At 36.7% G+C, this 27,663-nt stretch overlaps 1 protein-coding gene across 2 annotated transcripts; it reads right to left on the minus strand.

Moving 5' to 3' along the window:
- On the minus strand, positions 1-26,965 carry LOC117420522 (trimeric intracellular cation channel type B-like). 2 transcript variants are annotated; one of them, XM_059023475.1, is made up of 7 exons: positions 26,559-26,666; positions 19,775-19,801; positions 10,877-11,033; positions 7,003-7,187; positions 2,412-2,499; positions 1,038-1,155; positions 1-689 (listed from the first exon to the last, which is right to left on the minus strand). In XM_059023475.1, exons 3-7 carry the CDS (start codon positions 10,981-10,983, stop codon positions 441-443), a joined length of 747 nt encoding a protein of 248 aa, XP_058879458.1. In that variant the 5' UTR covers positions 10,984-11,033; positions 19,775-19,801; positions 26,559-26,666; the 3' UTR covers positions 1-440. The 2 variants fall into 2 exon arrangements, with proteins under 2 accessions (XP_058879458.1, XP_034760769.2); XM_034904878.2 differs by lacking the exon at positions 19,775-19,801 and having other exon boundaries at positions 26,559-26,965.
- Between the last annotated feature and the right edge of the window lie 698 nt (positions 26,966-27,663).

Raw genomic sequence — 27,663 nt, forward strand, 5'->3', positions numbered from 1 at the left:
TGAAGAATCAAGTTTTATTATCGCACAGTATCTCAAGCTCTCATAAAATAGTTGTATCTTTAAAAAAAAAAAAAAAAAATATGTGATTAGAGCAAATTATGTATAAATAACATTATATTAATCTTGCCGTAATAACAATAAAAATCTTATTTTTTGGTAAAATCACATTCAATATATAAGAAATCTATAAATCTCATAATATAACTAACAAACAAAACAAGGAAGTTTTGTTTAGTTATTTCAACACTACCCAGTAAGCCCCTTGCAACTGTCACACATTACAGTTGTCATAATCAAAACGTACATGCACAGAAATATGAAAATAGAATATCAGTAGTATGTAACTATAAATTTGTATATTTTTAATTGTCAGTTCAAAGTCATTCAAATGCATTAAGTGAAAAACATCTATGAAAAGTGTTGCACAATTTGGCCAGTCTTTAATCTGTTTTCTTTCTATATCCATTTCTGGAAACTGTTGTACCATTTCCCTTTTCTTCAACAGATTCTGAAATATTTCCATTTGTATCGGTTGAACCATTGGGGTTCTCTCTACGTCCCTTGATACCCTTCTTGGGAGCACCAGAAGGTCCTTGGACTCCAGTCTGCCACTGGAAAAGCAGACTGTACAATACAGCCTCGAACGGTGCAAACACAGAGGTAGTGGAGGGAGTGATCATCATCCGTATCTGAAAAGAAAAAGAACAACAGTTAGGAAGCAGTCTTTCAAGTATTGTTAAATATATGTCCATCCATAACTATAATAATATTAAAATAAACTGGTAAAGTATGCATCATAGAAGTCTTTAACAATAAATCGTTAAAAAAAAGGGGAAAGGCCACAAGTGATGATGGACAAAAATGAAATCCTTCTTCTCATTTAGAATCACTTGCATTTTCTGTTTACAGAAACATGTCTAAATACATCTGGTACACCAGAGTGTTATTATTAAGATAACTGAGATGTCATACACATACCAAGTTTAAGCCTTTGATAGACGCAGATTCAAAAACACAAAGTGTGCAACATGTTTTACCTTGTTGATAACGAGGAACATGGTGTACATAAACATAAGCTGATGTTTGGCCAATGGGAGGTATTGACTCTGTTGCAGGGTGAAGAGCACAGATCCTACCAGAGTTACCTTGACAGGACTGCAAAGTAAAGAGCAGGGTTTACCACATCTAAAATTCACACACAGTACAGACAGGTTCTTCAACTGGGCACTCAACACACACACACACACACACACACACACACACACATTCATATATATATATATATATATAGAAAAGGTTTTTAAAAAAACGTACACAAAAGGTTTAAACGATATAATAAAAAGATAAATAAAAAAATCTTTAAATTTTCAGGATGTTCGGGAAAAAAACCTTCTTCAGCTGTTGAAAAAGAAAAGTAAAAACAGTGCAGTAAACTTGTTGTTATTCAAGAATTGTAATTATACAAAAATCTGTGGATGGTGTCATGATTTTTAGAATAGAATGTTCATTCCCAGAGGTTCCAAAGTTCCCAGTTTGAAGACAAACTCTCGTTCCTTTTTCGAGCAACATTTGTTCCATAGCACCGATTGATCACACAGACTGTGATGTCTTCAGCAGTGTGATCATCACTGTCGAAGTGACGGGCTGCTGGAAATGATATGAGATTATATATATATATATATATCTCACACACACACATATAAATACATAGGTGTTGCCAAGTTTTTTTTTTTTGTTGTTTAGACCTGGATTATTTTTTTAAAACCTGTATGGTTGGTAGCAGGTCCCGTACATGGAAACACGATCATTGCACTAGAAGAATCAGTGGTTTTCAACCTTTTCATCTCAAGTACCAGTGTTTCCAGCACGAGTACCAGTAGCTGTGTGTAATCTTAAACAGCTGTTGTAAAACCGAGACCTGACCCATTATAACCAGGTTTGTTGTGTCTGTACTCACTTGTTTGTTGCCTCATTCTGCTTAATATATATATGCATGCCCAATGGAAATTTGGTCTTTTTAAAACCATTTGTATTATTATTTTCATTTTAGTAAATGTAACAAATGTTACCTTTCCCTCCTATTACCCTAATAAAACAGATTTAGGGACCTGATAACTTTCTGGCTGTCATGTAAATGCCATAGGTGATATTATAGCATTGTGGGGAGAGAGGTAAAAAAAAAAGGGGGGCAGCAAACGATCTACCTCCCTTGCACCTCCATAAGAAATTGAATATTGTTTTTATAATACAAATGAAATAATCATAAACATGGCAAATTCCTCAACTATAGTACGATCGCCTTATTTATATGAACTGGAACCTACAGTAAATATCAAATTCAATTGAAAATACCCCTCAAAACACCACCCAGTTCTACCGAAATCTATTAAAATCTATTAAAAATTACTCACTAAGACATCTTCAAAAGCTCATTGGTTTCAGGCTTCCAGACTCCTCTAACTAGTTGCTCAAAGTTAGACATCAGCCCACCCCCTGCACCTGTACAGAAAGAAAAAGGAAACACAGTCACGTTGTGTCAGTTAATCAGAACATAAAACAACAGGGCTGTAACAGTGAGGCAATGAACGAATAATCAGCACGGTCTCACAGCCCGTAGAACTCCACGGTCCAGGAATAATCAAAAGCAAAATATCCTTGTAGCATTCACCAACAAGACACAAACATAATATCTGTGACTACACAGCTTTCTAATACTTAAAATTTAAATAAAAACCTTCCTTCCAACCTGAAACTACTGCAACACAAGTGACTTACTATATCTAAGGCAAAGTCATGGAAAGTGTGTCATTTGTAGAGCCATTTCATGGCCTGAAACCTATTTTGGGTCAATTCATAGGTTGGACAAAATGCCCAAAATGCTTGCCTACCGAAGGGATAAAACTATTAAAAAGACCAGTGGATAACTCGACACCTGAACTTCCAGAGCCTCCTAGCAGATGTTTTTGGCTCAAGAGGGCATTGAAGATACTCCAAAGAGTCTCAGCTCCTTGTCAGCAGAACTTTCAAAGTGCGTGTCTTTGCATGCAAAACAAATCGACAATGCTTAATTTCTGTCTGAAACTAAGTTGTTTATTATTTTTTTTGTTCACTGAGTTAATTCTGTATAATGTACATTTGTTAACTTTTGCTATTTAAGCCGTCAAATTAGACAGTACAAGCCAATAACTAAAAGTATAGTCAACAGTTTGTGCAGAGTCTGTGGATGGATTGTTTTCGTAAAAATAACGCTGCAGCTATTTTATTAACTCTTATTTCAGTCGAACTACACGAGTTGTACCTTGTTTGTACAGTACTGTATACTGTAATTGATTCATTCACTGCAGTTCTTTCAACCATTTTCATAAGGATATTTAACTAAAAATAAACGTGTAAATACTGTAAACATGTGAGTTCTGTTACTTATATGCATGTTAATGCCATGGCTCATGTGCACCCGTGGTTAACTCGACACCTTGGATAAGTCAACAGTAAATGGCATCCCTGTGGGATGTCGAGTTAACGAGGTTGACTGTATGTATGTATGTATGTATGTATATGTATGTATGTATGTATGTATGTATACCCTAACAAAGAAAATTAAATTAATATCTAGTTGATGCACCTTTAGCAATAATAATCTTACGATTAGGATATTTGTCAATGAGCTTTTGGTATGATTCTTTAGTGATTTATGACCATTCTTCAATGCAAAATTGTTCCGGTTCATTCAAATTCCGAGGACTTCTCTTGTGCACAGACAGCCTTCTTCAACTCATACCAAAGATTCTCAATCGGATTTAGATTGGGACTTTGACTAGGCCTTTCCAGAACCTTGATTGCATTCTTCTTTAACCATTCTAAAGTTGATTTTGATGTGTGCTTTGGATCGTTGTTGTGTTGGAACATCCAATTGTGCTTTAAACCAAATTTGTAGCAGAGGGTTTCAGATGATTGGCCAATATCTTCTGGTATGTTAGGAATCAATTTTACCATGTTTTGGAACTACATTTCTTGTGCCATTAGTAAAAACAGCCCCATAGAAGGATATTACCACCTCTGTGCTTGACAGTAGGTATGGTGTTCTTTTCTTTGTATGCCTCACCAGCTTTCTCCAAACGTAACGACTACCAGTGTGACCAAATAGCTCGATTTTTGTTTCATCACTCCACAAAACCTTTGACCAGAACGCATATCCATCATTCAAATGCCGTTTTGCAAACTTTACGCGATTGTCCTTTTTATGTTTTCCTAAGAGTGGATTTTTCCTTGGCCTGCGACCAATTGGACCTTCACCATGCAATACTTGACCTAAGATTGAAATGGAAACCCCAGTCCCACTTGCAGCCAAATTCACTTTGAATATTTTTGGCAGTCAATCTCAGATTGTTATTAACCTTCTTCACAATTCTTCTACTTGTTCTTGGTGAAAGAACCTTCTTTCTTCCAGACCGAGGGAGTGTTGTGACAGTACCATGAGTCTTGTACTTTTTGATAATAGAAACAATAGTTGAAATTGGGATTCTCAAATGCTTGTAAATCTTGTATCCTTCTCCAGCTTTATGACAATAAATCATTTTCTACCTAAGGTCTTCAGATAGCTCTTTACTTTTTCCCCATATTGGCTTATTGGTAATGACAGCAATCATCCTTTGCCTAACCCTTTTATACTCTAAGAATGTTCACCTACAATCCAGCATTTTCTAGACTTTTCTAGAGTTAGGTTCTGCATTATCATATTGAAATTTCAAGCACCTTGTAGACAATACTATCATAGCATCAAAGGGTATGAGTACTTTTGAATTAGCATTTTTGGAGTTTTGCAAAAAAATGCTGATAAATAACTGCAGACATCCATTTCTTGTAACTTTTTTTCCTCATCTACAAAAGCAAAACTTTTGCTACGAAAGATTTTTCCTAAAATTCATTGTTTTCGAGAAATTTCTAGATATTGTGTGTGTGTGTGTGTATATATATATATATATATATATATATATATATATATATATAGACCAAAAGTAAAATTCAACTGTAAAAACATTGTGATTCTTTAAGATAACAGGCAATGACCTAACAGGATATTAAGTTTATTCAGTGTCTATAAAATGCTAATTTAATCTGTCATGGAGAATGTCAGCTCTGGTTTTGTTATAATGTTAACCCTAGTTTCACCCACACTAAAAATGAACACATAACAGGTAGATAATTATTACTAAGAAATAGCTCACCGAAACATTACCGTCATCCAAGTAATGGCTTCCTTGTTTTATCAGTACGAATAATAGACAAAATACAGTCTTGAGGTGCATTAATTTATCTGTTTTCTTTTTTATAACAGATTATCACTACCTTGCGTACTTCTCCTGTTTAACTAGTGAAATGTGTGCTTTAACTTATAAGTACAGTATGTATGTATGTATGTGTGTGTGTGTGTGTGTGTGTGTGTGTGTGTGTGTGTGTGTGTGTGTGTGTGTGTGTGTGTGTGACAGAGATTACATCAATAAGATGTTTTCTAAAGGAATACTATTGAAACAAGGACAAACTTTCTTCTGCAGAACACATGGCACTACAATAAAGAAAACTAAGAAAACAACACATGGTTCTGCATTTGATCATAATTATTGGTAAATGGAATCATGATATGCACAACAGAGAATGATAGTTTTCATTTGGCTCAGAGTTTTTTTCAATCTGTGAAATATGTTTAAAAATCAAAACTCACCGATCTTGCATCCAGATGATATGCTTTTCAGAACTTATGCACAAAGTAATGTAGCATTTTCTTCCATAAATAGATATTATGTATGTGGGGTTTTTTTGTACAAATGATTGGTCGTCAGCTTAGAAAATCTGGTTTTAACTTGGTGGGTGGCCCATGATGATAGCATTGACCAAGAAATGTAGGGGGTTTAATACTTCTCCAGTTCTATGCCTATGATTTAAGTCAAGATAAAATGTACTTCCAGTCATGGCTTCAATTATTACTGTCCAACAAAGAAAACAGCATATAACTAGACAAGTTAGAGAGTCTGGGTCATAACAGACAGTGTTTTATTTATTTATTTATTTTTACAAAGTTCTACTGTTTGTCATGATACCATTTATTTTGTATTGTTTTTTTTTACATTTCTCCACTTTAACAACGTATGCAATTGTGACAGGGTACACCCCACCCGTGTTGATTGTATTATTATTTAAATAATATAATAATAATATTTTATTTGCACTGTTTTAGGTCAGAAGGGAAGGGTTAATTGCTTCTCCTGCCTAATCAATTCACGTGTAGAATGTGCCTGAGCACGACTGAATGATTGACAAGCAATCAAGCTCAGGCACAGCTGCATAAAAGAGGCAGGAACCTCTCAGTCGGGGTTGGGGTTGTTCAGAAGAGGAACTTCAAAAGTAAGAACTGAAAATTGCTATTCGTGCTGGATTTTGACCAGCACGGTACTGTTCTGTGTGATTTACTGTCTATTTATTTTGGCCACTGTGCTGTTTTGTTCTGTGTAGTGCTTTGATTTTGTTTAAATATCTTATTAATAATAAAAGAAAAACAAGCGCATTTGTGACTCGACCCATGGTACCTTGCTGTGTGTGGTTACTTCCTGGTCTGTGACATCACCACTCGACCATCCTGTCCACAGTAATACAGTCAAACATGTACTAAGGACCACCTTTAGTGTGGACTCGGAAGAACCCCTTATCTGGATTCCCCATGTTAAAACACCATGATAAAACGATAGTCCATTAACTCTTTTAGCCTCCTTCAGCCAACATCTTTCAGGGAATTAAACTCGGCTCAGTTTTGGTGCAAGAACATTATATGGATTTAGCTGCATGTTTAAATCACATTTAGAGTGAGCCGCAACATTTGGTGGTGTATTATATCCTTTTGTATGACGAAACAGAATTAACTGTTTAACCTCTAGCCATGCTGAGGGGAACTGGAATTTGGTGTGGGTGAGTGCAAACAGAAAACTGAAACATCGTTTTCCACATTTTTACCTTTAGCCCAGCCAACAGCGATCATCACAAGCCAGCCCTCTTCATAGCGTGCTCTGGCATGAGCTACTCCTCCTACCACTTTCCAGGTTCTGGTTACCTCCTTCATACTGGCCAGGACCAGCCGAAGAGGCAGGAATGCAGTGAACTTATAGACTAGGTCCATAGGGAAGTAGAACACAAGGTACCTGGGAGAAAAGCAAGCAGGTGTGCATTAGAAAGAAAGTTCATTTAGGGGAATAACATGTACTTCACACTTAGCCTCACAGAGATGCTTAAAAAATACTGACTGTCATACAGATCTTACAATATTTAAAACTTGATTAGATGAAGTTTTAAAATAAAGAATGAATAATCTCTCGGTTGTCATAATATTTATTACCATCACATTTTAAATCCCAGCTTTCACATAGCTCTTTCAACATAGGATCCCACATAATCACTTTGGAAATACTGTACTGTAACTCAGCACACTGCTATTGACCACAAAAATAGGATGCGCTGTATAGGGTGAAACCTCCTGGGTTCTCTTTGTGAAACTTAGCCCAAATGGTTATTAGTCCGCAATACAAAACTACCATACAATGCAGCATAATTTAACTTGTGGAAAACAAAAGTGAAAAACATCTTAATTCCATCAGAGAAAATGCCACCTCCTATTAGACTGTATTCAAAATATTAGGCACCCTTTAGCAGTGAACACCATGGGATACACAAATACCACATTTACAGTACTTCCAGCAGATGGTGCCATAGCCTGAACAAATCACCACAAGCACAGTAACACGTAGTAAGGTATACAGTTCGCCTGCTCGTTTCAAGGTCTGAAGACATTCCTAAAAATGCAAATCACAAAAGGACGATAAAAGTGAAGTTATTTATATTGTGGCAAATAAGGGCAGACTGAATTGTTGGTAACAGCTGAATAGGCACTGAACTAACAATACGATTTGCCCCTGTAACTCAGACAGCACACAGCTGTTTAAAACTACTTAACACCACAAGCCATAAGAAACCATATTTTGAGGACAGCTTTGTCACACAGTTAAACAGCAGAAATGCAATTTAATATATAAAAATCATCATTTATCAGCTATTTGGTAAAGTAAAATCATAAGAAAGTAAACAAAGGAGTTATGAATTCCAGTACATAGGCCTATTATTCTCCCCAATTTTAAGCACAACCCTCTTGCTGAAAAATTGTGACTATGTATGGCACATGTTGATTGCAAGTCAAAAGCATACAGACACCATCTGTGTCAGCACTTCTATTGTTTTCAAAACCATTTCATTGTTAACCAGGGACCCGTGATGGCAATACATGTAATTTAACAAGAGTCTCGCTCCAAAACAAATACTCATTTATAATCTAATTTATCTCTAGGCACCATTTCAGCAGTCCATTATACAAGGCATGTGTCACAGTTATCCAGTGTTCCTTATGCTACCTTCTCTTGGCCTGGATTGTTTCTTGAATAATGGGACACAAGTACCATGCATGTTCCTGGCAATAATGCTCATTGTACAGTTGTATTATTATATTCATCACCACCTAGCCATAGTCTTCCCCTTTGATATTCAATAACATTGTCTATAAGTAGGAGGCTATGTGGTCCACTGGTTAAAGAAAAGGGCTTGTAACCAGGAGGTCCCCAGTTCAAATCCCACCTCAGCCACCGACTCATTGTGTGACCCTGAGCAAGTCACTTAAGCTCCTTGTGCTCCGTCTTGAGGATGAGACGTTGTTGTAAGTGACTCTGCAGCTGATGCATAGTTCACACACCCTAGTCTCTGTAAGTCGCCTTGGATAAAGGTGTCTGCTAAATAAATAAATAATAAAGTAAGATCCTGTGTAAATCGCGATTTCAGACTGCGTGTAAATCGTGAAATTACCACAATATTCTTAAGAAATAAAAATAAATAATTTCATAATTATTTGTATTTCATCCAAAAAAAAATTAAATAAATCACATTAACTAAACTGTACAGCTCTGCTGTGTGCCTGCATGTACTATTTGTCATGTATGTGCAGTGATTGTCAAGTGACTATATGCAATCTAGGCGGGAAATTAAAATGCTACACACTGTAAACAAGAAAATGGATTTCTCTAAAAATGTGTCTGCAGCAGATCACGTAAAGCAGTATCCAGCAGGAATTTTACACAGAGATGGAGGTAAGCTCTTCTGTATGTCTTACAAAGTTACTGTAGATCACTACTGAAAATCATTTTTGACAGGCATTTAGATTCAAGTATTCACCGAATGAGAAAGGCGGAAATCCAGAGCAATACCGTGACTGCTTTAGTTGCAAAGAAACACAAAAACGGTGGCTTCCATGTTTCAAAAGTCCACTAAACTCAAAGCTGTCCTTGCAGATCCACTTTACCTACAGGCTGTTAATTACAACACTGTTTCACAAACTATTGTAAAGTGCTTGAGTAACTTTGACGTTCATTTTGATGATGTCAGTGGATTTATCTCTCTATTTGCTGTTTAAAATTATAATAATCTGTACACAATTTCTAAAATAGTTCCATGCACATTCCGCAAAATACGATACTTTACCCGTATCCATGATTTTCACAGGGCCTTATCTATAAGGGAACTAAGGAGGTAGTGTGATGTACCAGACAATAGTAGACAATACTGTATTTTAAAATGCAGAAATACTAAAGGAAACTACAGTAGTATAATTATATGACAAAACGTTTTGACTAGAAGTCTTTTTTAATGACATTCAATTAAGAGAGTCTAGATTATGTTTTAAAGTTGTGGCAGACCCGTTGATCCTAGCCCACGTAGAGAATCCCAATGGTGTGTGTAGGATGTGGACATAGGAGTGACTTAATGCCACCTGTTAAACCTTTATTAGGTCCATTAGAATAACAGTGCTATCTAGTGAATATAACCAAGCCACACATACTGATTAGTCACATTATACAGGCTTTGTTTGGCACAGGAAATTATACCAAAACACAGAACTTGTTTTATACCCACCTGCCTTTTCTTTATTTATAATTCTTTAAATATGACAGGGTTACGTGCACTGTAGGTGTCCGAGAACAGAATCCATTAATTGTGTTGTCCTCATTCAAAATAGAGCCTTTCATGGATTTACAGTTCCACAAATCTTCTCTCCATATAAACTGTATAGTCCTTGCGGATTGCAATTCGGAACAATCCAATAAACAATTGTATACATTTTTTGCAAACAAGATAATGAAAAGCCTAGTGTGTGTGTACATTGGTTTAGGAAATACACAAACATCGGTATGTTTTTTTTTTTATAAATGTTTTACATTATTCTGTTATATCATAACCCTAAAGCACAGAAATCTGTCTTAAGAATCATTTAAAAATATATACTGAATTGCTAAGGGACCTGAACACAGTTCATATTTAAACTGTATAACAGTCATAAACTGTGGTGGTATTGAGCAATCATCAATCTATGTTGGAGAAATATGTGCTTTTTCTTTTGCTTCCTCTGGAGGGCAGTGTTGTGTAGAGTACAGCAACTTGCCAAGAGCCTCCCCCCCTCCCCCCAGTAATACAGCTGTGTACCAAGATTAATGCCAGTATCGTGAAGTGTTGGATCTTTAATCACCAGGAAACCACAGTCACTTTAGCCCAATCTGGCAGCCATCAAAGTGAAAGGAGCGGTTAATTTTGCCCGAGGACTTACCATAACACAGAAAATATGAAGTTGCAAGCTGGTTTATGATACATTATCAGTTGGTTTTCAAACAATGCTTTATTAATCTCTATGTGTAAAAGCTGCACTAGTCTCTCACTTCTTTGGTTTAAAATTTGTTCTGAATATACGTGTTTTTTAACCAACTGGTACAGTGCAGCTTGAGATAAAATGGTGACTTACCAGATTATTGAAGCCAATACTATATTACTGGTGTTTGAGAAGGGTAGGAGTGCTGGCTCCGCCAAAAAGAGACCCGACAGCACTGCTCCACCGAAGCAGTAAATCATAGCACTGATCCAGCATGCAAAGGGGCTGCGTCGTGCCACGTCTACTGCTCCTGCAATCACAGAAAGCAAAGCAGCCTTTTAATACAGAAAAGGAAACGCATCTCAATTGCAAACTGTACCTTTAAGAAAAGAATGATGTACTGTAGGTCGTTGTAAGAAGTCATCCTTTCTGGAACCAAGGTAGACAGCTGTGTACGGTCGTTTATACAATTGCATACTCTGGTAAGCCATGAATAAACATAATAGATAAGGCCTAGCGTAAAATAAATAAAATATAAGGGTTTCTATTCATTCTTTATCACCCAAAATAATTAATTTTTATTGTATTAAAATGTCTTCAAATATTCCTGTACATTTAATGTATTTACTTAAATTATGGACAGTAGTGTTTCTATACAATACAGCATTAAAAACAGTATCAACCACTCAGACTCTCAAAATCTAATGCAACCATATATAAGATACAGTGCAGTACCACTGCCAAAAACAGTACCATGTTGAATGTAAAAGATGTGACGATGCTCTATTCAGCGATACCAAGATATTTAGTGAACAGAGGTCAGAGTGAAGTACAATGGGGAAGAGAACTTGAAGAATACTGCACAATGAGACAGCTTGATCATAAAAATAATTTGCATAAATATGTAGAAGAAAGGTCTAAGATGGTCTAGATAGGCAATTCAACACCCCTTGTCTTTCTACGGGTATTCATCTGTCCTGTCCTTTTATCGTTTCATTAGGACAGTGGAATTTGTGTGTGGTGACACCTGAAAATAGTTGCTGACATAATGCAGCGACACACAATGCAGGGACTTGCTGTTCTGGTTCTGCAAAATTCCAAGCTGTAACCTTCTCAACCAAGAGATCATTTTTCTGTTGCAACAGTAAGGCATGTGAAATAAAATTGAGTATACATGGTATGAGCTGGCAATCACCTCCACAAGAATGTGTCAGCCTGCTTTTAAGGGAAGATAAATTGAATTTAAATAAAAGAGGACAGGCAGAGTGACACAGTGACACACACACAAGTTCCTGATGAATAATGATTAACAACTATGCCTGTGCATGATCTCTGGCTGCTGATGCAGTGAAACTAATCAACTGAATCTTTTCTAGTTAGGTGGATGTAAAGCAATATACTGTATGTTTGAGTCCCTAATAAATTCATCAGTTGATAATCATGCACTCTTCGATATGTAAATGATTTAATAAGCAAGAAGTCTCATAAGAGCAGTGGCCACCCCAAACAGTTACAAGTGTCTAGTAATGACCAACTGGCTGGGGTGTTTAGCAAGATGTTCCACAAATGTAGTGGCATCCTAAATGTTATCTATTTACTACCAATGCAGGCAGACAGGGTGGGATAGCTTTCACTGTAGTGGGGAAACAAAACATGCACAATATAACAAAGTTACCTCAAAACACTGTCTCCCTCCAATGGCTATTAATACGTCTAGGAGAATGAGTATTGTTGGGATTGCTGTGTTTGGGGGGAAAAAAACCCTTATAAAAGTAATTGTTCTTAATTTTACCTCCAAAATAAGGGTTCTGTAATGGCAACTGCTAAAACGAAGAACAATTATCCATCCCAAGTTCACTGTACAAAAAACTTGCTCAGTACATAACACTTGCACCTAATACTGTACCATGCCATATGATGGTATAAATGCATTTTAAAAATGTCATACAGATGGATCTTTTGATTCACCTGATGATGAAAACAGGACACATTAGCATCTGCCTGCCCAGTATTTAGTTCTTCAGCCGCAAGAGTACAGGATCATACCTTAACACAATGTTCTAGAGCAGTTTCTCAACCAGTGAGCCGTAGGCGGGGCCGCTGTCAATGAGATGCTGCCCTCAAAGCTGGTTAAAAGAGTGAAAGCGAACGTGTCTGTCAATAATAATAATAATGAACTGTCAAGTAAATGTATTATATTTCTTTCAAATCTCAATGTGTTTTTAATTCAAGTTTATCGGCAGTGTGTTTCTGCAAGTCGCCTTGGATAAAGGCGTCTGCCAAATGAAGAAGAATGTTGTCAATCATATTCTACTGCTGCTGGGAGCTTAAGGGAACCCCCCCCCCCCCAAGCCCTCTGCCTTTTTTCTGCCTCCTCATTTTTTTGGGGAACCACCCATCACTGGAGTGATTTCACTGACTCAAGCTTCTGCGAGTGGTGGTACTGTGAGGCTTCAGCGGGTAGTGTGTGAAAAAAGACTTGAATCATTATATAGAATTGAATCCTTAAGGAAACACAGGAAAAAAGTTAATAAGGGGAACAGAAAAAAGGTCAGAGAACTGTTCGAATTGTTTGGCACAAGAAAATGGGGTAGAACAATATAACATGATAGATCGTGATGGTGTGGCAAGTTCACAAATGGCAGCAAAAGTGCTAAAGCGAGTTGCAAGAAAATCCGATCCCAATTACATTACGTTTGGCTTTACAGCTGGTGATTCAGAGCCAAGGCCGCGGGGTGTGGAATGCAGTGAGGTGTCCAATGAAGCACTGAAGCCTTCAAAACTGGAACAGCATATTGGAGAAGAGCTTATTTTGCCAAATGCTGTGGACATTTGCCATGAACTACTGTGTGAAGCAGCTGCAAAAACAACTCAGTGTCCCCATTTCAAATGACACTGAAGATGAGCTTTTGGGAAGGAATACATTATTGCTGGTTTTAAACTCGCTGTCAGCAGAGATGTTAAAACTTCTACTGTTAAAATATGTATTTAGTCCAGCTCAGCGTTATAAAACTGGAGACTGAATACTGGTCCCCAGCTGAACTTCTTGCACTGGCATAAAATTCCCTTAATGTTTTTAGTGTGTGAGTTTTTTTCAATCTTTGTTTTCTTCTATTTAATTTAGCTGTTCCTCATCTACTGTTGTGTCTACTGTTGCTGGTGCACTTATTTAATTTTTTTCAGATGGACTGCTGTCTTCACTCAGAAAGTTGGTGTTGTGCCAGTTATGTAGAGTTTCATCCCCAAATATATTAAAGGAAATAGGTAAAATGCCACAGATTCTTGGCTGTGGTTTTGTAACTAATAACAAATAAAATGGCAGTTTGTCATAGAATTCAGAATGTAGTGGTGTGTAGTGATTTATTCAGTGTGAAGCGGCTCATTAGTATGCAAGCCGTACTATACACTATATATACACAGTCATGTGATGCTGTTTAACCAATCACAGGTTGTTATTTTTCCAAGCCTACAAAGTGTAGTACACAGATTGAGCAAAGATATTTATTTTTTATTATGAAAACAATGTTACTTAAGATCTCACACAAAAATGGTGTAGGAGTATGCTCTGTAGGCGCTACATGATGGGAAAACACTGTGGTGTGGAGAAATAAACTGAAAAGTTTTTTTGAAGTTTTGGCTTTCCAGAGGGAAGGTGCTGAATAACTTATTTGAAGAGAGGAAAAATCCACCATGGCATTGCATTTTACTGACTGTGTTTTTAACAAAGCTTGCCTACATGTCTGGCATATCTGATACTGTTAGCAAACTAAATATTTCCATTCAAGGCAAATACAGTAGTGTGTTCATGGTGGGATTCAAGAAGAAATGGAAATGCTTCCGCTCCTACGTGAGTTTTTGGAAGAACATTCCTACATTGACATCTCCAAAGTTGTATGTCAGCATTTAAGTCAACTGTCAGAACCATTCTCAGAAGATCCCTAGGAAGGCAACCTTTGCATTTTGGATCCATTCTCAGTGGATCCTGTTGCTTCAAACATTGCCCTAGCCTTAGAAAAGTAGCTGATTGAACTACCAGCTGACAGCAGCCTGAAACTCCAGTTTTCAAAAGTTGGCCTGTTGCTTTTGGATTGCAGTGGGCAGTATAAACAAATAATAATATATACCCTGCACTATCACAGAGTGCAAGCACTTCTTCTGCCTTTCAACGCCACCTACCTGTGTCAGCCAGGATATTCCGTGTACTTCTACTGTACATTCTTTACTGTTACAATATAAAAGTCTAGACAGCGATTATTCTCTGGCAGCCTTGAACTGTCCGAATGCTTTCATTCTGCTTCAAACTTTTTGCAAGCATAAGAAAACAGTAATCAAGATCTTTACTGAAGTATAAAAGGAGAGACACTTAAATGAACAAAGTCACAATATTTTGTTCTTTAGATCACTGATGACTAGGAAGATTAAAAAAAAAAAATGTTGCTAGAAAGTGACTGAGGATTGTAAAATACTGACCAAATAGACTTGCTACTTTTCAATATTAATCAGTTAAGCTTGTTAAATGTCAAATTCACAAAAAATATGAGTTTAAAAAATACTTGCTATTTTTTATTTTCTTACCAAAAATAATAAATTTAGAAATCTCTAGTTTGTGTAGTTTTTATACTTGCTGTCTGTTCTGTCTCCGTTCCACTCTGAATGGCTGGGGGTCGCTGTCAGTCATCTCAGTGGTCTGTTATTACTCTTACTATTTCACCCTGAAGCAGTGCTAGAATGCTCTCATTTGCCAGCTACAGCGCCTGTCATTCAAAGCGCCTACTTTGAAATCAGCGGGTTAAGGTGTACGTAAGCTTTTGCTTTAGGTCTACGGTGACAGTTACTAGGTTTGATTTGAAAATGGGGCGCAAGGAAAAAAAAAAAAAACACTTAATGAATATTGTGCACAATACCTTGGCCGACGGCTGAAGTCTCCGCGGCAGGACGAAGCGGGCCCGTCTGCCTTGCCTTCCAGTGACTCTGAAGCTGCACCCACTCTGGACGCGAGCGACTGAAGTCGCCAAATGTCAATCAACACCAGACGTGACTTGGAAACGATCCAAAAGACTGGAAATAAATACATGACCCCGCCCGTGCATTCCTATTGGACATACTAGAGATGGGCTGTCCCATTACAAAACAGGTCTTGTTTTGATAAAAGTTTACCACCCTGACCCCCAGCAACTCCATAGTAAAATAAAGGTTGGACTTGTAAAATCTATAGATCAGTTATTGAACATTCCTATATATCCAACAGGTTTATTGTGAACATATATTGGTAGTAATTGTACAGTTGTACTCGTGGTATTATTTTTTTCTCGTGGTACCAGTAGTAGTCTGATTTGGAGCCCAGCTGGACAATAGTAGCATAATTGAACTGGCATTTTCAACAAAATTATTATTTTCTTATACATTTATATATAACTTACTGCAATCTCAATTGTTTCTTTACAAATTCCTTCGTTGATCCTTTTTATCAACTTCTTAAGTATTTTAAAGTGCAACATTATTATTATTATTATTATTATTATTATTATTATTATTATTATTAATTAATAAGTTGTTGTTGTTAAGCACACATAATCACTGTCTTTATTATTATTATTATTATTATTATTATTATTATTATTATTATTATTATTATTTATTTCTTAGCAGACGCCCTTATCCAGGGCGACTTACAATTGTTACAAGATATCACATTATACATTATTTCACATTATACAGATATCACATTATTTTACATACAATTACCCATTTATACAGTTGGGTTTTTACTGGAGCAATCTAGGTAAAGTACCTTGCTCAAGGGTACAACAGCAGTGTCCCCCATTGGGGATTGAACCCACAACCTTCCGGTCAAGAGTCCAGAGCCCTAACCACTACTCCACACTGCTGCCCGTGTTATTATGCGCAAGTCACCACTTACCTTGTATTACTACTGATGCTGTTCTGCAAATATATTTTTCTACTTTATCATAAACGCTATTGAAGACTGTGACGCATAAGATCATGGGCGAGTGTTTGAGCCGTCTCTGACTTAATTTACTTATGAATAATTATACACAGAACAAGGTTGTGTGCCATGGCAAGATGCAAGACTGGCTCAAAACTATGAGCTTGGTAATGTTGGGATGTGTCACATAGAATACAAACGTGTTGCTGGCTTTGTTTTACAACGTATAGAATAATATGACCTTGATAATATTTTTGTTTGTTTGGTGAATCTCTGCATGTGTTCACTTTATGCGTATGTAAAGACATTCGTCTTGTCACAGATTTGTGCCACAGAACAATTTAGTGAACAAAACGTTATCATAAAAGCAAACAAACAAACTTTTTTTGTCATTTTTAAAAGCCAGCAAAAAGTGCACATTTTTCATTTAAATGCTGGATATATAGACTGCATGCATGATCTGGTTTATTTTTGCTTATTAATAAACCTATTTTTATGCAACTTGCATAATCGGAAAGAAAATGTCTCGGTGCTGCTAAATGCACCACCTGCAAGACACGACTACTGGGACTACATAAAATGATTCACTTGTTTTCAGCCGTGATGTGTTTTGAGGCATGTGTTTGACGTGTGTCAAGGGCGTTAACCTTGCTTCCGATTGCTCAAGAGGGAAGCTTGAGGGGTTCACCAAAACCCTGAGATGCAACTATACCGTAAAGTAATTCACTTCAGCCCTGTTTGTTATTTTTTGATGATATCTAGATTACACAACTTTTGTTAAAATTAATAGGTTTTTAATTTTAGAACGCAGTAAAACATCACAAATGAATCGCTTTCAGAGTCAGTATCTATTTTAGCACTTGCCTTTTGAACATTTCTGCAATGGTGGGGGTGGGGAAATATTTGTTAAAAAATACAATGCGATCCAAACAGGCTTTGCAAGTATTTTCCTGAAGGCGGCAGTTCATGCTTTTTTCCTGTAGGTGGTGCTCTTGAAATGAAATAGCGCTCTACACTCCCAAGGATATCTCTCACAGTTCCTGACTCATATTCAGTCCTGTCTTTTCTTTTTTTTTTTTTTTTTTTTTTTTTTTACACAATACAAGGTTGGCTAAATGAACATAGAACTCCCCAATGCCAATGTCATGCAAACCTCTAGTCTCTCCTAGCTGTTGTAGATATGCTTTCACAAAGTTTATATCAAAGTTTTCTTAGTTGGGTTTTTGTTTTCTTGGTCTCTGGTGAATAATTCTCTGGCTTCTAGCGTGGGAATTTCAATGCTTGGAATTCTTTTAATAGAAACGAATGCAGTTTAAAAAGACATACAGAGAATTTCCTGTCGGTCAATATGTACTAACTTTATATGGGATGAGATTCAATTATAGTAAGTATCCATATATTAGAGAAGTATAATGGTCTAACTGTATACCAGTAAGACCATTGATAGCACAACAAAGGTTTTTGTACATTAGAATTAAAAGTCATGTCAGGTTAGAAATACTGCCAGCTAAAGCTAGCGGTTTAATAATTAATACTGAAGATAACAACTCCACTCTATACCACAGCGCTGTATTGCAGCACTTGCTCAAGCACATAAACTAAACAGGTTTAACAAGTTTATAATGCTGTCAGTGTCTGTCTACTGTAGAACAGAACTGAGGAGCAAACAGTGTCCCAACATTGTGGCCAGGCAGCCAAGTAGCTACAGAGTACATGTTCTCAGGCTTGTGCTGAGGCGGGGTTAACTTTAAAACCAATCCAATGAGGTTAAACTCAGGCCCTTTGTTTACAGTAAGATCTTCAGCTAGATACTGTACAGAGCTGCAAAACATGTAAAGCAAAGTGTCAAAATCAAAATGTCTCCATTACGTGTTGCTGCTGCTTTTTTTTTTTTTTTTTTTAATTCTGTATAATGTTTTCGTATGGTCCTTTAATTTTTTTTTTTTAAAAAGCATACCATTGTTTCACTACCACTAATGAAACAAGAATATAAATATCACTCTTTTACATGAAGGGGAATTTGTTACAGGCACTAGTGTTAGTCAACTAAGCATCCTTTCACTCTGGTCACACACTGTAAACAGGGAGTATTATGATGCGTTACATTGGGCATTACCGCCAAATGAGCCTATTGCACATTTTGTTATTTCTGGAGATACAATAGTGAGCAACAGTTAAATCTTTAAGGAGCTAATCGAGATTATCTGGTTAAGGGACATGTGACTTAGTAGATTTCACAGTAGAACCAAGCAGACATCCTTACACTATTCAGTTTCAGAAGACAGCAAGTGACAGAAGCAATGTATCCTTTCAGTGACATTTTCTACATCCTGAGTCAAACTTCAAAGCCAGAGAGCTATGTTACAGTACAGACTGGTCTCTATGGCATACATACAGGAATAATGTGTACATGTCAACAGATAAATACAAGGATTCTGTATTTTGAATTCTGTATTCTAGACGGCAGGAGTATTTGTTTACCCATGTCCAGGATGCAGGAGAGACCACTGTCTGGTAAAATGCAAATGATCTACTGAGCTCAGACCACATTGAAATAGCAACACCCTTGCATGGGATGTGGTGGTTTTCATGCTGACATTTCCTGTTTGTCAATAGGAACTAACTTAACCAAAAAACACAGCTTACTGAAAACCTGTGTCCTTCTGTTACCTGTTACCCCAAGTCTTAGAATGCATGAAAGGCTTTCTTAGTGTCCACCATTGTCTTAGGCCACTGAACACTATCATAGTGCACAGGGCACTTTGCTGAGGATGTAGTCATCTGGCTACACAAGAAGAACACTGGGGACTACTGGGTATTATGTATTTTAATAACTAATAATTAGTTTGCAAACTCATGCACGTCTTATGGAAACATGGGTTATAAGTAAAAGGACGGTCATTTGCAAACACTGCACACCGGTTTTATTTTGTTATTTATTTATCAAGTTAGTGTACAGTACTTTCACTGGGGAACTTTGCTTTTTATTCACACTTTCACAAAAGACAAACACTACTGTACTTCTCATGCACAAGCATTGTTTTTAAAATATTAGCACTGGGATTCAGGCACTGGCAAGTAAGAAAAACATTTTAGTAACATACCTGTTCACTGTACTTGATGGAATTAACCTGTAATATCATCAAAAGCAGGGTATTAATGGTTATAATTATTTAGTAATAGCATTGCTTTCTATTATTACACTTGAGTAGGAGATTGCAAACCTTGGTTTTATCTAGATGTGTAGTAATCAAAGCTATGTAAACTTTATGCACACCTTTAAAAAAGAAAAATCTAGATGTAAAACCATGATCATAATTTGTAACATTTAAAGTAGTTTTTCGTTCTGCTCAGTGCAATTCAACAGTGTTTTTCTGTCTGCAACAGATTAGAGTTTGTTTAATAGATAGAAAGTGTTAAAAGCTTCAGGAGTCCTGTAGGGTGAGCTTTGGACTGTAGTCCCTCTCTAGCACTTTTCACTTGACATGGTACAGCTGCACACCGTTACAAATACTAGGAATGACTCTTCATTAACCTTTTGAAATGTTCAGATTCTTCAACACCAACAGTGGTAACAAGAATGGCAGATAAAATGAATACTGTGGATACAGTGAATGAATACTGTCTAGTATTTTGTATTTCTTGCTCTTATTGTATTACTTGTATTGTAACACTTGAAATGTATTTGCTTACGATTGTAAGTCGCCCTGGATAAGGGCGTCTGCTAAGAAATAAATAATAATAATAGGGTCTATTTAACATCACATGTCCTCAGGAATCAAAACCTTGACAAACAGGTATGTAATGTAGAGATGCAATTTCCAAAACTCTTCCAGAAATACTTGGACTCGCACACATGCTGATCTCTACCTACAGAATGTATCCACAGAATATAGGATGACATAAATCTACGGTTTCAGGTATAAACTGTGTAAATTGCATGAGAAAAATGAGCATTAAAAGAAGATTCATGTAGTATGGATTTGATCATTCCCCCTCAGGTCCAATGTCTCCATACCTACATTTATAGAACATTATCACTTATGGATACAGCCAAGCAATTCTAACCGGGGCAATCACAACATTGAGTCATTTGTTCACAACAATGACTCATTATTTAGTTACACTCTGCTTGCCACATTATTTAGTTACACTCTGCTTCATCTGAATGGAGTTCTGGTGCTTGTGCAGGATTATCCTTTGTAAACCCCAATTTTAGAGCTGTGATTAAAATCAATCACATTTTAATTACAAATGCTGAACTCCTTCAGGGCATCTAAATAACCCATTTTTTATTTTGCTTGCAATTGATCTTTTATTAACTTCACGGGAGGGCCAAAGATACCAGTCAGTCTGATAACAGATCTAATGCAGTAAGAAACCTTAGGCAAAATTAGGCATACAGTATAGACCTACTCTGTTGGTGTAAGGTAAGTTGTCAAAAATGAGAAAACCTGTGCTGTATGTTGTTACTGTAAAACTAATAATGTAACATACTGTATTCAAGGCAACAATCTGTTACAATACAGTAGAACATTAATTCAAAACACATTACAGTTACCTACAATGAACAACCTTGTACGCTATAATTATAGGGAGTAAAAGGGAATCATTTAAATAACATAGGACAGGGAATTTTCTATAGTATCCCCTATGGTACAGGTTTTTCTTTCAACAAGGAACTATTTGATTTAAAAAAGCATTGGGTATCCAGTTAACATTACTTTACAATACAGTAAGACAACCTGACACCCTCTGGTACTTTAAACAGTGTCTAACTACAGTGACTGATTTAGTCTATACAAATTAACAACTGGAAGCACAACGGACCGAACTCTGGCCATGATAGACTTCAACCCTAACACTGACATTACATCATTCCATAATCCACCAAACTGTGCTATGTGCAAGTTTAGCAATGAATGTGCCGATGTAACGGTGATCAAAATTGTAAAATGTTGCCATCTAAGCCAGTCTTAAAACACATGCAATTAAAATGTTTCCAGTCTGAAGTATCTGCAGATCACATTATGTGTGCATGTATTCGTTTCCCAAGATTAACATTATTAATAGCAGCGTTGACTGAGGTTGATTGACGCAAATCTCTGCCTCCATATTGCTCTTACTAACTAAGCTCACCAATGACAAGGCCTTTGAGGACCTGCCACTTCTTTTTACTGTGAGTGCTAACCTATTATACTTGTACTGAATGTAAAATAACTATTTTTATTATTTGTAAGATGTTTTTTTTTTCTTGTGCTTCAGTTTGGTTTGCAACAATTTGCTTTGTTTTTGCAACAGTATTGCCTGTCACAATAGTCGCAAACGAGCAGGAAGTCTTGGGTGAAATGTTCTAAACAAGCGCAATGCTATTAGCGACTTTTTAGGGAATGCTTTGCGGCAACAGTTTTCTTTGCAGTTCAACCTTAGATGAATATGTAACTATGGGTGTTCCTGCACAGATTCGCAAAAAGCAGGTGAAGATAGTACAAATCAGGGTTCACAAATATTAAAATGAAATACACTAAAGCTGCCGGCAATTGTGACACTTACAGTTGCATCAATTTGTTTAAAACATGCTTTCAAAAGTTATTAACAATCGCAATTTGCAAACCTTTGAAAGGCAGTATGAAAAACACTATCCCCGAACCATTGCCGCTGTGAATGCAACATAGACATCTTCTTCAGCAAGAATGAGTGATTTGGCTACTGTGTGATTATGAAAAGCTTTTTGATAGAAGCACATCTTTTATTTTGGGGTTGAAGGTGGGGGCCCCACGAAAATGCAAATAGCGGTACGCTTGTGCTGCGACTGGCCAATCTTAGTACATCTACCGCAGAGTCTTAACACAGAACCGTTGAAAAATAATTAGGCCTACATACAGTTCTGTGGTTTTGGTAGGGAAGAAACAAGACGGCAAGGAAGGCAGACTATTGGAAAAGAGAAAGTAGTTATGCTAAAGAAGAACTACTTTTAACCTAGTGAAGAACCAACAACATGTGTAATAACTATATTTGTGCAGCTATGGGTTTGTTTGTGGATATTGGGATAGCAGTCAAGGTGAAAATGTTGCTCTGGACCTTGTCCTTGCTGAATTTTGGACCTTAACATAAAATAATTGACTACCCCTGTATTATAGTGTTTAATGTAAAAATGATTAGTGACATGTGTGTGGGTGGAAAAATGAGGAAAGCAATTAAAAAAAAAAAAAAAAGTTGGCTGAAGAAATCCATTTAACATCCACATGTGTTATTTTCCACTCCAGTGTGAGAAGTTGCTCCATATTGTATGCAGAACAACCAGCCTCCGCGGTCCAGAAAACCTTTTTTTTTTTTTCCTTTGACACATAAGGTGCTGAACTTTGAAACTTTAATATCCTGTAGATATACCGTTATTATTGCATTTCTGTTAGTTTTTAAACATTATGATTGTTGAAAATGCATGCACTACAGAAAATCTGTAAATTGGTCCTGGATACATTCTAAAGAACAGGAATGTTTGCTTCAGTGCGGGTCTACCACTTATCCAGTGTTCATTAAAACAGTGATTACCATTTCTCAACAAACAAACAAAAATAAAACTATGATTATAAAAATCTCCTGTTAAAGTTAGTGATGACCCCTTATCGTTCAAGTCAAGATGTACTATATTCAGGGTTAGTTCATTTCTAACATAATTTTTCATCCTAGCTTCCATGAACACTAAGATCTTTGAGTCATAGATCTGAGCCTTCGGTAATTTAGTTACCGTATACTGCACAATCAACTCTATCTCAATTATAGATAGACATTATGTCAAAACACAAAGGGTACATTCCACATTTACAACTATGGTGCTAAAATAATCTTTGACATTTAAATGACCATGACCAGAAGCCATACTTAAAACCTGATATCAGAAATGTGTGACAGATGACAATGGGGAAAGGGACTGAAAACTGATGACAAGGGAACCAAACAAGGAAAGCTATTCTCTGTGTCTAAAATAACCTGCTATCAGTGGGCAGCACAACAATAAGACTAAACTGGAAAGGTCAAGCCTTCCTAGCGAAGGTACACCTGTCACTCAGAAGAAAACAGTCAACAGATGAACAATGCCTCCTGGATGACAGTGGATACAAATAAACTCAGTGGAGGGTATGAGAATAATTGTTGCAGTCCACTGCCTGCCTATAATTCTCCCTAACAGACAAGTTACTTTCTATGCTGCACAATACACGATACACTTGTTCTTCTAAACTAACCTACTGCAAGTTATTTCATGTTGACAAGTGTCACAGTACACTGTGAACTGTGGATGCTAGAGCAAATGCATCCAAGTGCATACAGTACATTCTGCACTGCTCTTACCACAATCCTCCCGAGTTATGACAAGAACGTGGGGCTACAATACAATACAGGAGCTCCAACACCACACAAAAATAGTGTTTTTTTGTTTTTTTTAACAACTGTGTTCTCTACAGGTTTACCCTAATACTTGCTTTATGCCATATCATCAATAGCTCTCAAGTGTAGTTACATTACTTTCAACAGAATGATGCATTTGATTTTGCCTGTCATACAGCTAATTTTAATACATTTACATATTTATACAAATACTCAATTTAAATATCTCCAAGACCTTTCCCCTTTGGTTTGCATGGTTTTTCAAAGGGAAATGTGGCTTTGCACGAAATCTGAGTCAACCTCAGAAGAGAGAGAGACCTGGTGGAAACTCCTTGAATGTCTACAGATAGTGCACACCCAACAATTAAGTTAATGCCGATACCAGTCTAGAAGGTTGTTCTTTTGATCACTGACTTACTCCTCCACAAATTAAATCAACAAATAAAAAAGCCAATAGTAGAAATTCCCTATTGCAGCACAGTCACCTGTGGCAGCCCAGACTGCAATAATAGGATCCCGCGCAGGATCAGGGCTCACGTCCTCATTTTTTGTGTTCTGTAACAGGATTAGCTCCAGACCAGCAGATAAACAGATGAGATTTATAGTTATAATTTCCAGTTTACATATCAAATTATATATTTACAGCTCTAATTTGGCCTTCCAGTTTAAAAACTTTTTTTTTTTGTATTACTATTTTTCAACAAATCAGATGCAATCTTAAAGAATAGTGTACATTTAGCCTATAATGAAAAAGATAGTGGAACGCTGACAGTACCTGTAGCCTCCTGGAATAAAAAAATCTGTACAGTAAATATCAAAACTACGACAGCATTCACAATTCTTTAACACAGGATAATCTCTTAATATTTTTTATATCAATACTTATGTATGTCAAGCAATTTTAATGAAACACTAAACACACCCAGTTTCTGCCTCACATGGGCGAAAACCAAACACTGCATTCCACAGTAAGAACCTCATACTAACGGTGGTAGTGTCATGGTTTCGGGATGCTTTGCTGCATCAGGACCTGGACGCCTTGCCAGCATTGAAGGAACCATCAATTCTGCTCTATCAGAGAATTCTACAGGAGAATGTCAGGCCATCCGTCCGTGAGCTGAAGCTGAAGCGCAGCTGGGTCATGCAGCAAGACAATGATCCGAAACACACAAACAAGTCTACACCAGAATGGTTGAAGAACAAGAAATTTAAAGTTTTGGAATGGCCTAGTCAAAGTCCAGACCTAAACCCCATTGAGATGTTGTGGCAGGACCTGAAACAAGCAGTTCATGCTCGAAAACACACAAATGTCACTGAGTTGAAGCAGTTCTGCATGGAGGCATGGGCCAAAATTCCTCCACAGCGCTGTGACAGACTAATAAATAACTACAGGAAGTGTTTGGTTGCAGTTATTGCTGCTAAAGGCATAACCAGTTATTGAGTCTAAGGAGGCAATTACTTTTTCACACGGGGGGCATTGAGTGTTGCATAACTTTCTTTAATAAATAAATGAAATATGTATCGAATGTTTGTGTTATTTGTTCACTCAGGGTCCCTTTTATCTAATATTAGGTTTTGGTTGAAGATCTGATAACATTCAGTGTCAAAAATATGCAAACATGCAGAAAATTAGACAGGGGGAAAATACTTTTTCACGGCACTGTATATATATATATATATATATATATATATATATATATATATATATATATATATATAAACAAATTATTGCACTTACCCATCACACGCGATTTCCGACTTTTCTGATGCAAAGCCCATCTATTCCACGTTACAATTTATTTGATTTTCCCTCACAGCCCGCGTTTTTATTTTTGTTGTTTGTTTTTTTTCTCGCATGCACATTGTAAAGTAGGGAAGACCTCTTGAATTTGTTTGATTTAACTCGTGTAATGATTGCTTGGCATCTCTGTTAAAGTCTGTGAATCAACACATCTAGACTCAGCTGTGCCTTTTTATTTATTTATTTATTTATTTATTTATTTATTTATTTGCTACTGTACAGTAAACGATAACTGATGTACTACATCAAAACGTACTTTAACAACATTAAAACAAAAACAAAAAAAGAAGACAATTCTACCGGTGTTTAAATAAAGTTCGCGCAATATGTCCAGGGTCACAAAACTGTTGGTTCAGGAATTAGGTTTAACTTTAGTACCTGTACTTTTGCACCGGACAGTAGTGTTACAAAACATTTTAAAGCAAACCTGTAATGTTAGCATGATTCACGTAACCAAAATAGCAGTCTTGATAACCTTTCGTTCTTATTTCCAGCTTTCATAATATGTTATTACTCTAATCTCCAGTTTAATGTTTGGTTATTTTGTGAACTACAAGAAGGATATGAAGCACAACAGATACAGTCAACAAAAGAATGTCGAGCTTTGTAGTCATGCAGGATAAAAAAAAAAAAAAAAAAGAAAAAGTTACATAATACTACACAGGTAATATTTGGAAACATCTATCTCTTTCTATCCTTACCTGGTTGTTCTCTGAGTGCCATAACAGAGACGATGTAATGAGCTGCATCGAACAGGGGATACATTGAGATCTTGGAGAACTGCAGGGAGACCTCATCAAAATTCATTCCCAAGAGCTGCTCCATCCTCACTAGCTCTTCTTTCCCTCTTGATATTCAATTTCAAGGCAGCACTTCACACCAGCTGTGGCGCAAGCCTGGTTATCCTGGATCTGCCCGGGATTCAGCTGAGTGGAGTGACAAACTTGAGACAGCTGCGCTGACCGACAGCCAACACCTCTCTCTTTCCACTTTCGACAATCCGTACACTTTTGCTTCCGTACGCGTATGTTCACTTGCAGCTTCCGTAAACATGAACGGGAGCGCGCAGTAAAGCGTGCACTAACCACATGACCCAGTTGCTCGGGGCAACAGACAGCGTAAAGTAAGTTTGACCTGGTGCTCTCCACCATACCCAATTCACTGCAGTTTTAATTCGGTAAAAGCCTTTTAGGAAAATATAAATTCAAGCAATAAACAGAGCACATTACTATTTTTATTTTATATTCTATTAGCACAAATTAAAAATGTTATACAAATCATGAGTTTATATTTTCCCCCCAAAAAAAAAAAACTTTCATAGCTAAAAGGTACGTTTTTTTTTTTGTTTTTTTTTCAAAATTCAGAAACAAGTCCAAAGTTGGATGCAAGTGTCTTCAGTTTATTTTTTTACATTAACCAAGACTTTTGTTTTTGGGACACAAATTTGCTTAACCCTGAGGTATGTCTACAATGTTACAAATACAAAGGTTAAAGAATAACCTGTAACAAAATTAAGCATAGGTGTTGTACAAAACTAACTTCAGACCCAAAGTTGCCATCAAGAATTGCATTTCAAAAATCCTTGGGGGATCCTGTAGTGATATCCATAACCACTGGGTGGCAGTCTAATGACAGTTATTTCAAACTAAAGCAGGAAAAATGGTTAGGTACATTTTCAAATGATTTTAATGTGATGGTTCTTTTGTGTATCTCATACAAGCATTTTATAATTTCAAACATGTACATTTGTGTTTAATTGAAGGGCCCTTAGGTTGTTTAATTTTCATTCCATAACTTGAAAGAGTG

The sequence above is a fragment of the Acipenser ruthenus genome, chromosome 1 (assembly GCF_902713425.1).
Source record: "Acipenser ruthenus chromosome 1, fAciRut3.2 maternal haplotype, whole genome shotgun sequence".
Lineage (NCBI taxonomy): Eukaryota > Metazoa > Chordata > Actinopteri > Acipenseriformes > Acipenseridae > Acipenser > Acipenser ruthenus.

Excerpts from the sequence above, each read along its gene's own strand:
- LOC117420522 (XM_034904878.2), bottom strand. The coding sequence starts at position 26,682 with ATGGAGCAGCTCTTGGGAATGAATTTTGATGAGGTCTCCCTGCAGTTC. Across the intron at positions 2,500-7,002 it reads CGCTGTTGGCTGGGCTAAAG|GTGCAGGGGGTGGGCTGATG; the intron begins GTAAAAATGTGG and ends CTTTCTGTACAG. Across the intron at positions 1,156-2,411 it reads GAGCTTTTGAAGATGTCTTA|TCCTGTCAAGGTAACTCTGG; the intron begins GTGAGTAATTTT and ends TTTACTTTGCAG.